Source organism: Pyrus communis, chromosome 10 (assembly GCF_041283825.1).
Source record: "Pyrus communis isolate YQ-2024b chromosome 10, ASM4128382v1, whole genome shotgun sequence".
In the NCBI taxonomy this organism is placed as follows: domain Eukaryota; kingdom Viridiplantae; phylum Streptophyta; class Magnoliopsida; order Rosales; family Rosaceae; genus Pyrus; species Pyrus communis.
In genome coordinates this window covers 22364800-22379812 of record NC_142574.1, presented here as the reverse complement: position 1 = coordinate 22379812, position 15013 = coordinate 22364800, and the positions used below count along the sequence as shown (strand labels likewise).

At 38.3% G+C, this 15013-nt stretch overlaps 1 protein-coding gene across 1 annotated transcript; it reads right to left on the bottom strand.

The window, feature by feature from the left end:
* Positions 1 to 78: 78 nt before the first annotated feature.
* Positions 79 to 6175, bottom strand: LOC137727375 (uncharacterized). The gene is made up of 2 exons (XM_068466247.2): positions 782 to 6175; positions 79 to 684 (listed from the first exon to the last, which is right to left on the bottom strand). The coding sequence occupies exons 1-2, from the start codon at positions 3411 to 3413 to the stop codon at positions 275 to 277; spliced, it is 3042 nt and encodes a 1013-aa protein (XP_068322348.2). The 5' UTR covers positions 3414 to 6175; the 3' UTR covers positions 79 to 274.
* Between the last annotated feature and the right edge of the window lie 8838 nt (positions 6176 to 15013).

Here is a 15013-nt window from a genome sequence, read left to right as displayed (position 1 = left end):
TATCTGCATCTACAAATTACACTTTGACACTTATGGAAATATATCTCATTAAAATCACAAAGCAAACCACATGTCAAATTGCGATTTGTTGAGTTGAGTAAAAAAATTTATGCTCTTGAGTCATTTTATACTTGGATATATGCTTCTTACACCAATATGAACCATTGATTACAAACATTAACAGAAAAAATAAATCTTAATCTTACAACATGAAAAATGGAAAAATGGAAAAATCAAAATAATAACTGCCAGAATGGAACTCAAAATTCTGTCCCTAGAGAAGGCCATTTACAGGTGAGGTGCTAAACACAGGCTGGTCTTTTTTAGCTGCAGCATATGGATCGTTGTTGCTGCTGCTTTTTCGCCGAGGCTTCGCCTCTCCGAGCATCGTTATGACATCCCTCATGGAAGGCCTGTCCTTGGGAAGCTTGGCAGTGCAAATCAATGCTATTCTAAGGACTAAGAGCATCTCTTCGTGAACATGCTTGCAGTTTCCTACACTGGGGTCTAATGCTTCTTCTAAACTTCTGTTGTCCCTAATCTTCCTCCGAATCCATTCCACGACATCTACTGATTCACCAAACTCGGGGTCTAATGGCCTCTTTCCTGTTAGAAGCTCCAATAGAACCACGCCGTAGCTGTAGATGTCTATCTTTTCATCAACCTTCAATGTGTATCCATATTCTGATGGGACAATCACAAAGTCCCAGAATTGTCAGTGGCAATAAAATTACAGAAACATGTAAAGATTGAGAAGTGAAACTAGAAAGTAGAAACTCACCAGGGGCAATGTAACCGTATGATCCAGCCACCATGGAAACTGTCTCGTTTTTTCGAACCATCATCCGTGCCAACCCGAAGTCCGCAATCCTCGCGTCGAGGTTTGCATCGAGCAGGATGTTATTAGACTTGATGTCTCTATGGATGACTGGTGGGTGACAGTCATGGTGGAGATAAGAAAGACCTTGTGCAACCCCAACTGCTATGTTGTACCTTGAAACCCAATCTACAAGCAATCTCCCTGCTTGCTTGCCATGCAAGGTTTCTCCTAAGCTTCCATTGGGCATAAAGTCATATATAATCATCAAATTCGTATCATTGTTCAGAAATCCTAATAACCGAACAATGTTTCGATGCCTTAGCCTCCCCAAGAGATTCACTTCCCCAACTAGATCATCACTGCTTCCAGTTTCAATGTCTGTTGCCGGTCTCCACAGCTTTTTAACTGCCACAACTGTGTTTGATCTTGATATCTCTGCCTTGTACACAACTCCAGTGGCTCCCATTCCGATCACATTTGATTCCTTCACACAAGCCAGAATGTCAGTACTTGTGAAACCAAGCCTCTGGAATGCCATCAGTCTCCATGGCCACTCTCCCTTGCCAACTTCGAAACTGTCTCCAAAGCAACTCCCATTTGAGTACCACATTTTGTATAGAGTTCGAGCACTGAAAAGTGCGAGTCCAACTGCTAAAACTGATGAGATCCCAATCACCCATCCTGCAACAATGTTCCTTGTGTGCACATTCCTATGCCTCGATGCCAATGCTGGATTTCGCGTACATGGAGGGAGGACACTGCCACAGAGACCGGCATTGCCCACAAGATCACTCGGGTTTATTGTTCTCAGTACACCATTTTTTGGGACAGGACCCTCTAGCTTGTTGAATGAGACATTGAGAGTCTCCAAGGCCGGTGACATTCCGAAATTTCCTGGTATTCCACCAGTGAGAGAGTTGTTGGACAGATCAAGAATGGACAATGTGGGCATCATGGCAATAGATTTCGGGATGTCTCCGGTCAATTGGTTGTTCCTCAGATTTAAGCTTACCAATTTCTCACATGAAGCAATACTTGCTGGGATGGTTCCTGAGAAATGGTTTGATGAGAGATCAAGCACTGAAAGTGAAGGGCAGTCCTGGAATTGATCCGGGATTTCGCCGACAAATTCATTATTCGAGGCCATCAGGGTTTGCAAGCTTGGAGCAGAGAGAATGGTGGAAGGAAGAGAAGAATGGAGGCGGTTTCGAGAGATATCAATGAAAGAGAGTGAAGTAGAAGAAGAAAGATCTTCTGGGATTGCACCAGTGAGATTGTTATTTGCCAATTCTAACCTTTGAAGCCTCTCAAGCTTGCCAAGCCCAACTGGGATTGTCCCAGAGAGAAAATTGTTCTGCATTCGAACACGAACAAGCGAAAGACATGTGGATAGGCTCGCCGGAATTGGACCTGCGAAGGCATTGTTGAAGAGGATGAGCTTGGTGAGATTGCCCTTGTTGCATAATGTGGATGGAATCTCGCCGGAAAACGCGTTGGATGAAACGTCCAACCACTGCAATGGGGCATTTTTGCCAAGATCACTGGGCAAAGGACCTGAAAACGAATTGTTCCATAGCTCAAGAACACTTAACTGGCTCAAACTTCCAATTCCTAATGGAACCGAACCTGATAACTGATTACACATCACATTCAGAAGCTGCAAATTCTTCAGCTCCCCAATTTCAGCTGGGATTTCCCCCGATAACACATTATCGGAAAGATCAAGCAATTTCAATGAAGAAATGGCGCCGATTTCAGCTGGGATTCTGCCTTCAAAATTGTTCTTGTACAAGAACACCGTCTCCAGCAACTTCAGCCTCCCCAAGTCGGCTGGAATCTCACCACTAAGATTCCCAACTGCCAAATCAAGATACTTGAGGTTGGTAAGATTCCCAAACTCCATTGGAATCCTACCTTCAAACTCATTGTACCCAATAATCATAGTTTCCAAAGAGGACAGCTCTCCAAGCTCAGCGGGGATTTCCCCGGTGAAATTGTTCCCGGAAAGCCCAAGAAACTTGAGCTTCTGCAAGTTCTTGAATGACTTTGGAAACGAGCCCCCGAAAAAGTTCCCTCGGAGATCCAGAGTCTCCAGCATTGTGGCATTGCCAAGATCCTCGGGAAGAAAACCCGAAAAATTGTTACTCGAAGCATTGAGTTCCGTCAATCCTCCTGCTCTTCCAAACCCCCATGGAAACTCACCAACAAGTGAGTTTTGACTCACATCAAAAGTTGTCAATGCTGTGAGATTTGAGAAGGATTTTGGCAGTGATGAGGAGAAGCCACTGCAGCAGAGGTTGAGGGAAGTGAGGCTTTTGAGACGTTGGATGTTGCCAGATATCGGGCCGCTGAGGTTCATGTGGGAGAGATCAAGCTTCTCTACGTGCCCCTCAGTGTTGCACCATACGCCTGTCCAGTTGCAGTGAGCTTCATTTTCTGGAAAGTTCCAGTCTTTGAGGCTGTTTAGTGGATCAATGAGACCGGCTTTTATCGAAAGCAGAGCGGAAACTTCATCATTGGCCACAGCTGCAAATCCAAATGAAGAACAGCACAAAAAGAAGAAGATCAGCATTTGGGTTTTGCTCAACTGCATCTTGTGACTAATTCTCCTTATTGGGTTTTGTCTTTCTTTGACACGAGGGAGGGTGGAATTCGAACACAGGAGGTCGGGTGCAAGGGTAAACGCTCGTAACCATGCTATGCACTCTGGTTTTCCACCATTTTCAGTCTCTGAAACTGATAGAGAGAGAAGGCGAGAGAGTGTAACTAACTGTTGTTGTATGAGGAGTAGTGGAAAGAAGAAGATTGGTTAATGTATATGTGATGGTATACAATAAATAAATAATAGTGAATAATTGGGGTGGATTAGTTTGTAAGAAGATGAGGGCTCGTGAGATCTTGGGGACTGCAACAGGCTGTTAACCGCGAGTAATGACGGGGAAGGGTTTGGACTTATTGGAAGTTTCTCCGACACCAAACATGGGACAGAGAATGTGGTGAATACCATGCTCTCTCTCGATCGATATTCAGTGTGTCAGAAACATGACTCAGTACACTAAATATATATTATAATACAAACTATGTTCTTGGCACATTGAAAAATTTTCTCCTCTATGAGTGTTCTTTCTCTTATTATCTGTTATATCATATTTAGTCAACTTGAGTGAGTTGAGTAGATAATCATAAAAACATAATAAAATGTTTCCTTTTCTCTTAATTCTTTGTCTGATTTAAGTAATTACTTCTTAATAAAAGTAATGAGACTAAACAGTAGGATAGGACTGTTTATCTCTAGTATCATATATTCAAAACTGATATTGGGATTTGTGGGAAGTCTTGATCCCAATGTGATGATGGAAGTTACCCAATTGAGCTTGACTCTAGCGGCCTTTCCTTTCAATCAGTTTAATTATGAATGGATCCTGCTAGCGATAGGCGTTCACGTACGTGCAAGGCGATGACCTTCATTTATTGATGTGTTGCATTGTGAAACTCAAAAAGTATTAACCGGTGAAAATCATTGGCATGCCTATGGACGCTCAACTTAATAGTGCCTTTAATAATTTTTTTGAAAAAAATCGATTTTCATCACATTATGTGTGGACGACTCTCAACCGTTGATGCGTTGTATGACCTATAACAGATTGACGGTTGAAAGTTACTCATGCAAACACGTTACGACTAACCTTAACATTGTTCTTTTATGAATGTATATTTACAAAAATATATGTTCCACACGTTTATGTCAAAAGCAATTAAAACAGTTATACCTAGTACATGGAAGTTTGGAATAGATTAAAAGCCACTTTATCTTAAGGCATACACAAAGGATGTGGAAACCAAAGCTACATGTGCTCGAATGATTTGGGTTTCATCGATCTTAGGGTTTCCTTTCCTTCTTCAGCTTGTAAAGAGTAACTTCTAAGTATGACAAATATTCAGAAAATGATGCCCAAAGTGGATCCATCATTGTATAATCAAAAGAAAAAGAATAAAATATCAAAGCGTGTGTATTTGCCAACATCAAACCCTAACATCTTAGTCGCTGCTCACTAATAGTAAACTAATTTCTAACTTTAATAAACATTTTTTTATGCAGCATAAGAAAATGATGAGAAATAAGAAGTTTACAAGAATTATGAACCTTCGTTATGCATTTTTTGTCTGACAGTTGAAATAATATAGAATCATAGCCAGTTCATACGCATTATGTAGTTAATTTATATGGTTAAATTAGAGTCAATAACTCAAATGAACATGTCATATATTCCTCATGATTGATACGAGGGAATCATGCCATGTTACAAGGTGAACAAACAATTAATACAAATTGATATTAACCATTACTGCTAATATTAAATGATAACTAGAGAACTATTCCCATCAGTTTTAAAAATGCATTTGGATGGAGACTCAACGTATAATAAAGGGCTCTAAACTGGCAAACGGATTGTGTTTATTGTATTCTTGTCGGTTTTATGTTTTACCCATTATTTTACAAGATTCTGTTGTATCAAATCTGTTATCTTAGAGGGTTCTCAACAGGTGATCCAATAACGACCTGACTCGTTAACGGGTTGTATCGGGTTGATGGGTCATACAAAAAATTGTCATGTCTAATGTCTAGACTTTCAAAATGGGTTGTGTTCTTAACCGGTGATCCGATAACGACGTGATTCGTTAACGTGGGTGATCCGACAATGACCCGAATCGTTAACGGGTTGACTCGAAATTTGTCATTTTTGTTTCATTTCATATTAGGTTAACGGATTGTGCAAGAAGTTGTTAGGCCTACTCTAAACTGTGATTTGTGTAAGGCTTAATGTAGGCTTAGTTCCCCTAAGTTTTATTTATAATTCAATTTGTGCATATCTGCAAGTTAGTTCTTTCGGTTTTAGTTTTTTCCTTTTCGTAGGACTAAATTTACACATTAAACCAAAGTAACATGATAACTCAAAAGGGAGTTCCCAAGTGAATTATAAAGGAAAAGGAGTAGAAAAAGGGAGGAGCAAACGGGAGGAAATGGAAGAAAGTGATAGCACATTATCAATGGTGGTCTGAACCCCACCAACTACCATTTCTCTCAGATTATTTATTTATTTTCTTCCCTTTTTCTCCTTTTCCCTCCTTCTTTGTTATTATACTGCAAATTTTCACATGCACACATGCAAGGCAGTTCATTTAAAATAGACAAAATATCATATAGTAGTGGCACTTTTTATAATTAATTCACAATATTAGGTATTCTGTAATTAGAATAGATAGGAAGGCCATGTGAAACAGCAGCTTCCTTGGGAAGTCCCTCCACCCTGTTACTGGAGAGAGAGAGAGAGAGAGAAAGGAAAAAAAAAAAGAAAAAGGAATTTATTTTCTGGGTGGATTAAGAGAATATTGGGTGGGTTAATTGATCTGTGGATCTTCTGCTAACCCTTCTCTTCTGCAGAATGGAAGAAGAACCCCATGGGAAGAAGGTTTGGATGCCTACGTGTTTTCACATGGGTTTATACCAAGGCACCCCCGAAACCTTTTCATGGTGCTTGTGGCTGGCTGCACGTGTCCCACATGCATGAGTTGGGGGTCCATGATGCTTTAGGACCCACATTTGGTAGACTAATCTGAAGTGAAATACCCAGTGAGTGCATAGTGCATACCAATAATACAACCCCAGTGTGCCAAGACCGTATCTTGTTCATTTTTGGCACAATTTTGTAGTTCATTGTTTCAATCATGATTATTGATTCGGGAAATAGTATTTTGATTCAAGAGTTGAGTTTAGAAGTGAACAAGAACAAGGGCTTCAAGAAACATGATGACATGATATTATCATCTCTTATATAGCTTTTTTATAAATTATTTTGGGTAAATCTCAGTTTACTACTTAAATTTCGTAGTTTTCAACATTTAGTATAAGAAGTTCTTTTCGTCTCAGAGTCATACCTAAAGTGTTAATTTTAGGACAATCTCATACATCCGTTAGTCTGGCTGTTAAATTTTCCGTTAACTGATGACGTGGTGCCCATATGGACAATGACTGGATGCAACATGTCATTAAGGGGTCCACGTGGAGATTAAAAATTTAAAAAAAAAAAAACCAAAATTTCAAATTTCAAAATTTAAAAACTTAAAAAAATTAAAAAATTAAAAAAAATAGAAAAAGGTGGGGATAATTGCTTCCGCTCTCCCCGTCCCTTTTTCTCTCTTCTGCAATTATTTCTTTTCCCTTGTTCTTTGAATTCCCTCACCAACATTTTCACAAACATAAAGATCACACCCAATAACTTGATTTCCCCCACCACCGTCAAGTTCGCCAGAAGTCAAAACCTTAAATCCCTAACCCCTAATTCCAAGTGAGATCTTGAGAGGATAGAAAAGGTTGAACTATCGCTCCATTTCCTGCAATCTTCTTCCTAAACTTCAAGATCTCGTTTTTGAGCTTCAGATCTCGAACTCGGTTAGGGACTTATGGAGGTGGACGATCTTGGACCTGACAATGGCGACCTCGAAGTAGAGAATGTCGACGGTCTGCTTCTGGGTTTTGGCAGCGGGTTGGGATTTGGAAAATGATGATTTCTTCGAAGGTTGAAGAACAAAGAAGAGCATGCTTGAGATTGGAGCTTACCTAGTTACCCATCTTCAAAATCCAAGGCTCTGCAACCATTGCTGCAAAAACAGAAGAAAAGGTGGTTGTGAGCGGACAGATTTACTGAGTTAGAAGAAGTGCTTGTGAAAATGCAGGTGAGGGAATCCAAAGAACAAGAAGAAAGGGTGGATGTGAGGGGGAGTGGAAGAGGGTCAGGAAGAGAAGAAAAGTGTTTTTTTTTTTATGTTAATTATTATTATTTTTTAAATTTCATGTGTACCCCTTAATGACACGTGGCGCCTAGTCATTGTCCACATGGGCGCCACGTCATCAGTTAACGGGAGACTTAACAGCCAGACTGAAGGATGTATTAGACTGTCCCAAAAATTAACACTTTAGGTATGACTCTGGGACAAAAAAAACTTCATGTACTAAATATTGAAAACCATGAAACTTAAGAGTAGTAAACTGAGATTTACCCAATTATTTTTTTTATGTTTTTTCAGAAGCGAAATTGGGGAGAGGAAAACGAAAACATAACCTCAAGTGCATGAAAAAAAAAAATTTAATTGTTACAAGTGACACACCCGACCAAAATCAAGGCGTGCTGGCTGTCACGTGAGGGTGACGTAGCCATGTGCACAGTGCGGAAATGATATTGATAAAAAAATATGAGTAACTAAGAACCAAGCTAACTAATTTACACTAAGCAAATAGAAGTGCAAATCCCGATATTTAAGTGTGATATACCATAATCAGAGTATAGGTAGCCTAAGTGCAGTCCAGCAGGACAAGTACTAATTATACAATACTAGAGGTGATCCTACATTAGTGATAATCTGTCAGAACTGCCGTTAATTCCTCGTAAGCCACCAACAAGCACTTCTACCTAAAACTTGGAGGGGCGTAAAACAGAAAATGTGAGTGGGCAAAAACAAATCTTTTCAAAACCATTTCAATTATCAAAGGTAGTAATCCCTCGCAGTAAAACCTGTATAATTTCCTAGAAATTAGAATACATATCTGTATCATAACTATGCTCAGAATAGCAAAATCCACAGGTATACCATGCCAAAAATCTCAGTATAGCGAATTAGGTAAACTAGGTGAAGTAAGTCAATGACAAGTAACACATAAGTCAGAGTCACCTAACATGACCTGTATAGCTGAATCTATAGCTCATCCATCCAGCTGGAGTCACGTAATGTGACCTGTACGGCTCAACCAATAGCTCAACAAGTATGCTTGCACATAAGTCGAAACCACTTAAAGTAGTTTGTACTACAGGACTGTGTGTAAATAAATACGCTCAAGTGCTATGATCACGTGAAGACTGTGCAAATGATCGTGGGTCACCTATAAGTTGAAATCACCTATAGTGGTCTGTACGACAGGACTGTGCACCTAACTTGGATCCAAGGTGAGCGTATGGTGCGGGAAGTGAACATCACGTGAAGGACTGTGCCCTAACCACGGGCGGGAGTACTAGGGTGCAGGTTATGAGTTATGGATACATCTCAGCGTAATCATGCAACTCATATCCACAATCTATAAACTCACCTGGAACTTACCTGAGCATCCGCAGTGTCAAACATAAATATGTGCAACCACTAAATGCATATTCTAAATATAAAACATTTGGCATGGCATTTTAAAACACAAGTCCATTTAAACACGTTTTCTGGGAAAATACCAAGCATATATATATATATATATATGTGTGTGTGTGTATATATATATACTGAAAACCAATAGCCCACTCACTGATATATGGAAGGGTCACAGCCCCCGAGTCTCGCTTGACTGCGCTCGTTCTCTGGAAAAGTCTCACCTATATGCGAAACAATTATTTTAACGTTATTTTTAAGCATATATACAAAACTAGGTAATAAATTATCATATGTTGCTCAATTAGGGCATTTGAATATACCATTGTGGCCTACTCAACCCCACGAACATCCTTATATTTTTAGGAAAAATTTCTAAGTTCCCACGTGCCCTAATGTGCCGCCCAAGGCATGGCCACACGCGCGCCCACGTGCAGGCACGTACCTTGCATGTTGGACAAAATCCCTAACGGCGTTAGGGAATATTTTGTAAAATAACAACATATTCCATCTAAAAACTAACAGTGTTACCTTACGCCATTAGCATATTCCATCAAAGTTGACGGAATATACTCCTTCGTCTTCGATGGTTCGCCGGATTCCGGCGCTGGCTGCTGCTACACTCGCCGGTTTTCGGAAAAACTTCAAACTTCAATAACTTACTCAATTCTCAACCAAAATTCATAAAATTGGTACCAATGTGAAGCTCAGGACAAAAAGAACATATCCTTACCACTTTTAGGTCCTAAAACCAACGAAATTTGACCGGAAAAATCTTGATAGTTCGGCCACCCTTGCAACTCAACGAACTCGAGTGTCTCGACGTCCAAAACCTTGCAAAATTCTTCTATGACTGTCGCGAAGAAGTTTTAAGACTCCCTATGACCCTAAAACTCAACGAAACATCCGCAATCACAACGGAGTAACAGTGCACCTCGTCGGAGCTCCCTGGTTCTCCAGTTTCCAAAGTCTTCACGTCCAACCAAAGTTATAGTTCGACTCCTGAGCTTGAAAAGAACACGAAGATAAGATCCACAACCTTGATATGTGAGTGATGAAGTGGTTTGAGAGAGTGACCGTATGGGTCGTACGAAAAATGGAAGAAAATCCGAGAGGGAGAAATAGAGGTTAATGGGTGTGTGTGTAGGGTCCAGGTTGGCTGACCAAACAAAATAAACAAAAAAAATCTTAAGTTCTAATTGGGTCCAACTACTTAGGAAGAAAAATGAATTGGTCCAAATCCTAGCCTCATTCACACAACACACTCAACGTTCAAGGGCATAAAAGTCATTTCCACGCTATTAATGACAAAATATATTATAATTCGGGACGGGTTGTCACAACAAGCCTCTTGCTTTCTTTACAATTAAAGAAATCCACGAGTATTTTCTGTTGAATTTTTAAGCTGGAAAACAGAAGAATTAGAAAAGAGAACTAGAAATAGATTTTAGGGTGTAAGAACATCTCTAGAATGTTAGCACATGAAATTTAGGTGAGGACGATTAGCGAAGCATATGTCCATTACTCTTCTTTCTCCTTTGTGCGGTCAAGAACCAGAAACTTACATATAATCTGTTTTATGATTGTAGGATAACTAAACAAATTTGGAACCAATTACAAAAAATTTGGAATTTTAATTCGGATCCTTCATTCAAATTATTGATTGTGTTTGTAATTATTGGTCTAAACTTCCTAAATTATCAATTGAAATTCTTTCACAGTTTGTTGGAATATTTGGGAGATGTTAGGAATAATTTTCTTTTTCAAAATAAAAATATTGATGTATCTTTTCTTGTTATAAATATCAAGTTATATTTTAAAATTTTTTAAAATACTAATAACAATATACGTAACAAAACTACTTTTAAAAAGTTGAGTACAAAAAAATTAATGGAATCCACCTTTTTCCGGTCATGTTAAATTGAATTATGGTTCTGTAGTTAATAACGGTCAAGCGGCTGCTGGTTTTGTTTTACGTAATCATACGAGGATTGTTTTGTTAGCGGGAGCTTTTCCTATTGGTTTTGCCTCAGTACAACAAGCTGAGATCCATGGTCTAAAGCAAGGTTTACAATAGGTTATACGACATAATTATAAAATAGTAAATTGTAGCAATGGTTCCTTAACTTTAATTAAATTGGAGTAATGGTCCCTTAACTAAAAATTCATTACCATTGGTCTCTTGACTCATCAAAATGTGTAGCTATGGTCCTTTTCGTCAACTTCGTTAAAATTTTATCAAAATAAGTTATGTTGGAAGGACCATTGCTACAATCGGGGTCCCTTAACTCATCAAAACGTGTAGCTAAGGTCATTTTCGTCAATTTCGTCAGAATTTTATCAAAATGAGTTATGTTAGAACGACCATTGCTACAATTAGGTTAAAGTTGAGGGACCATTTCTCCAGTTGGATTAAAGTTGAGGGACCCATGGTAATGAATTTTTAGTTAAGAAATCATAGCTGCACGTTTTGATGAGTTGAGGGGCCAATGGTAATGAATTTTTAGTTGAGGGACCATTGCTCTAATTAAGTTAAAGTTAAGAGACTATTACTACAATTTACTAATTATAAAAAGAGTAATTTACACTTATCACATTTTTCGTACCATATTTGTACCACCTTTCTAATAAAGGTATAGCCCTCTAACACATGTATGTCTCATATTTATTAGAAAGGTGGTACAAATGCGATAAAAGTATTATTTTTGTTATAAAAAACTTATGAAGGTAATTAGAAAAATTTAATTGATTTATTAGCTAACCACTAATCTTCTTCAGTTCCGTGGAGAATTTTGTCGCAGGTGGAAGATGTTCAAACTCTACTATGATAATTGGATAGCTTTTATTTTCAACATAAGGGAAGCTAATTCAGTAGTTGACACTCTGTCTCACTGGGGGCAAAATATACAAAATCCTTGTATTTGGGTTTCCAGTCTTCTTCATGTAGTGACTTCGAAAATGTCGTTGGACTATAGTTTAGCGAGAATCCCAGGGGGCTGGATTCAAGTTGTAATTTATTTTGTTTCATAAAAAAATTAAAATAAAAGATTTTGTTATGGTAGAACTTCGCAATAGTAATTAAAAATATGAGTTAAATAGCTCATAGTTTATGTGGAAAATTAGATTTGATAAGTTTTTGCAAGATCTTTTGATGAATTTGTTGATATTGAGAAAGCTTGATGAATGTGTTCTTGGAAGATTGCATAGAATGCAGAGGAAAGAGAGAGAGAGAGAGAGAGAGAGAGAGAGAGAGAGAGAGAGAGAGAGAGAGAGAGAGAGAGAGAGAGAGAGAGTTCAAAAGAGAGAGATAGATGTCTTGATTTCTTAATAATCAAGTTCTAATTACAATTACAGTTATATATTCTCTCTTACTTAGCTATTAATCTTCCACCTTCTTATCTCAACTGTAATTCTAAAACTTGTAACTACCTATAACAGCTCATCTATTTAATCTATTGACAAGTGTCACTTAGTTTGGCCCTTGATCTTCTCTTCACTTGGATAACTGTTTTCTTCACTTGGATCCTTATATCCCCCCTTAATCGGATGCTTAAGTAAACTGAGCATAAGATTGCCACAATGTTGTTGAAATAAAGGTGATGACAACCCTTTTGTAAGTATGTATGCTGATTGTTCAGCACAGGAGACATGTTGAACAAGAAGATCTCCTTTAGTAATCCGTTCCCTTACAAAATGATAGTTTATCTCAATGTGTTTGGACTTGGCATGAAACACTGGATTAGTTGAAAGGGCAATTACTGAGATGTTATCACAATCGATCAGTGGAGGAATTTGAATAGGAACATGTAAATCACAAAAAAGATGTCGAACCCAAGCTAATTTTGCAGCTGTAATTGCTAAAGTTCTATACTCAGCCTTTGTGGAGGACCTGGAAACTGTGTATTGTTTATTTGATGCCTAAGAGATTGGATTTGAACCAAGAAATATAACAAAGCCGGAAGTAGACCTTCTTTCATTTGGATCACCTGCCCAATTCGCATCACTATAGGATTGTAAATGTATTGGTCTTGGCATGAACTTAATACCAAAACTTAATGTGCCTTTGAGATATCTTATAATTCTTTTTACTACAAAAACATGGAACTCTATAGGATTGTGCATGAATTGGCATGCTTGATTCACTGCGAGTGCTATATTTGGTCTTGTAAAGGTGAGATATTGAAGAGCACCAACAATGCTTCTGTACAGCTCAGGATTAGTGTATGGTTTTTCATCAGTCTTAAGTAATCTATGATATGGTAGACAAGGTGTAGCACACGGCTGACAATCCTGCAAATCAACTTTTGCAACCAACTCATTGATATACTTTGTTTGTGATAAAGTTAGACCTTCTGGTGTATAACTGATCTGTAACCCCAAAAGGTAGTTCAGTTGTCCCAAGTCTTTCATATCAAACTCTTATACGAGACCTGTAATCACACTTGAAATTAACTCAGAGCTACTACCAGTAAGTATCACATCATCAACATATAACAGCAAGACCACAATGTCTTTGGATGAATGTTGAACAAACAAAGAGGGATCAACTTGTGAAACTTTGAACCCTAAGCTTGGTGAAAAACTTGTGAACTTGTCATTCCAGGCTTTGGGGGCATGTTTAAGACCGTATAGAGACTTTTGTAATTTACAACCATATTGGGAGGATGTGCTTCACTTTGAAATCGTGGAGGTTGTTCCATATACACCTCATCTTGAAGAATTCCATGCAAAAAAGCATTTTTTGACATCCATTTGTATGAGGGGCCGATTGAATTGTGCAGCTAATGCAAGGATCAACCTTATAGTAGTAGGTTTCACCACATGACTAAAAGTCTCTCAATAGTCAATATCTTCTTCTTGGCTATATCTTTTTGCAACCAGCCTTACCTTATACCTTGCAATACAACCATTTGCATCTCTTTTAATTCTGTATACCCATTTACATCCAACTAAGTTCTTGTCAGGTGGTAATGGAACCATAAACCAAGACTTATGTGTATGCAAAGCACTAATTTCTTCTTTCATAGCCTCTTGCCATTTTGATACTTTTAAAGCTGCTTTGAATGATTTTGGTTATGTGATGGATGCTTGAGAGTAGCTTATAGATGCAGAGAGAGCCTTTCTTTTGAATATACCATTTTTGGACCTTGTTTGCATAGGGTGAATATTCATAGGCATGGGTAACATAACTTGCAGGTGCTCATGTGGAAAATCAGGATCCACATGAATGAGATACTGTGTAGGAGAATCAGGGTTTACATTTGAGGTTTGTGTAGGGGAATGAATAAACTTTGAGGCATTAGATGCAAGTGTATCCAATGAATCTGAGGCTCTGGATGCAATCAAAGAATCTGAGGCACTAGATGAATGCAAGTTCAATGAATTTGTGGCTGTAGATGGTGATGAATGAATATGAGATGCAGGTGACACTACTTGATTTTGTAATGATATGGATGCTGTTGTAGGATTAAGAGAATGCTCATGTAAATTTGCAGGTGATGATACCGGTAAATAAGGTAATGGTTCTGCATTAAGATATGGAAAAGCTGTTTCATCAAACAAGACATGCCTGGATATATAAATTCTTTGAGTGACAATGTCTAGACAAATGAACCCATTATAGTGATCTGCGTATCCCAGAAAGACACAGGTTTTTGTTGTCGGTTGCAGTTTGGAGTTATTGTATGGTGTAACCAGTGGAAAACATGCACAACCAAAGATTTTGCAATGACTAATATCTGGAATTTTATGGAACAATAATTGACAAGGTGATTTCATTTTTAAAACAACATATGGCATTCTGTTGATCAAATATATTGTTGCAACACATGCATGAAACCAGAATTTAGATGGTAAATGTGCAGTTTGAAGTAATGTAATTGCAGTTTCTACAACATGCCTATGTTTTCTTTCTGCCAACCCGTTTTGTTCTGGGGTGTGAGGACAAGACCTTTGATGTAACATGCCTTTCTGTGATAAAAAATGTTGAAACTTTGTGCTTACATA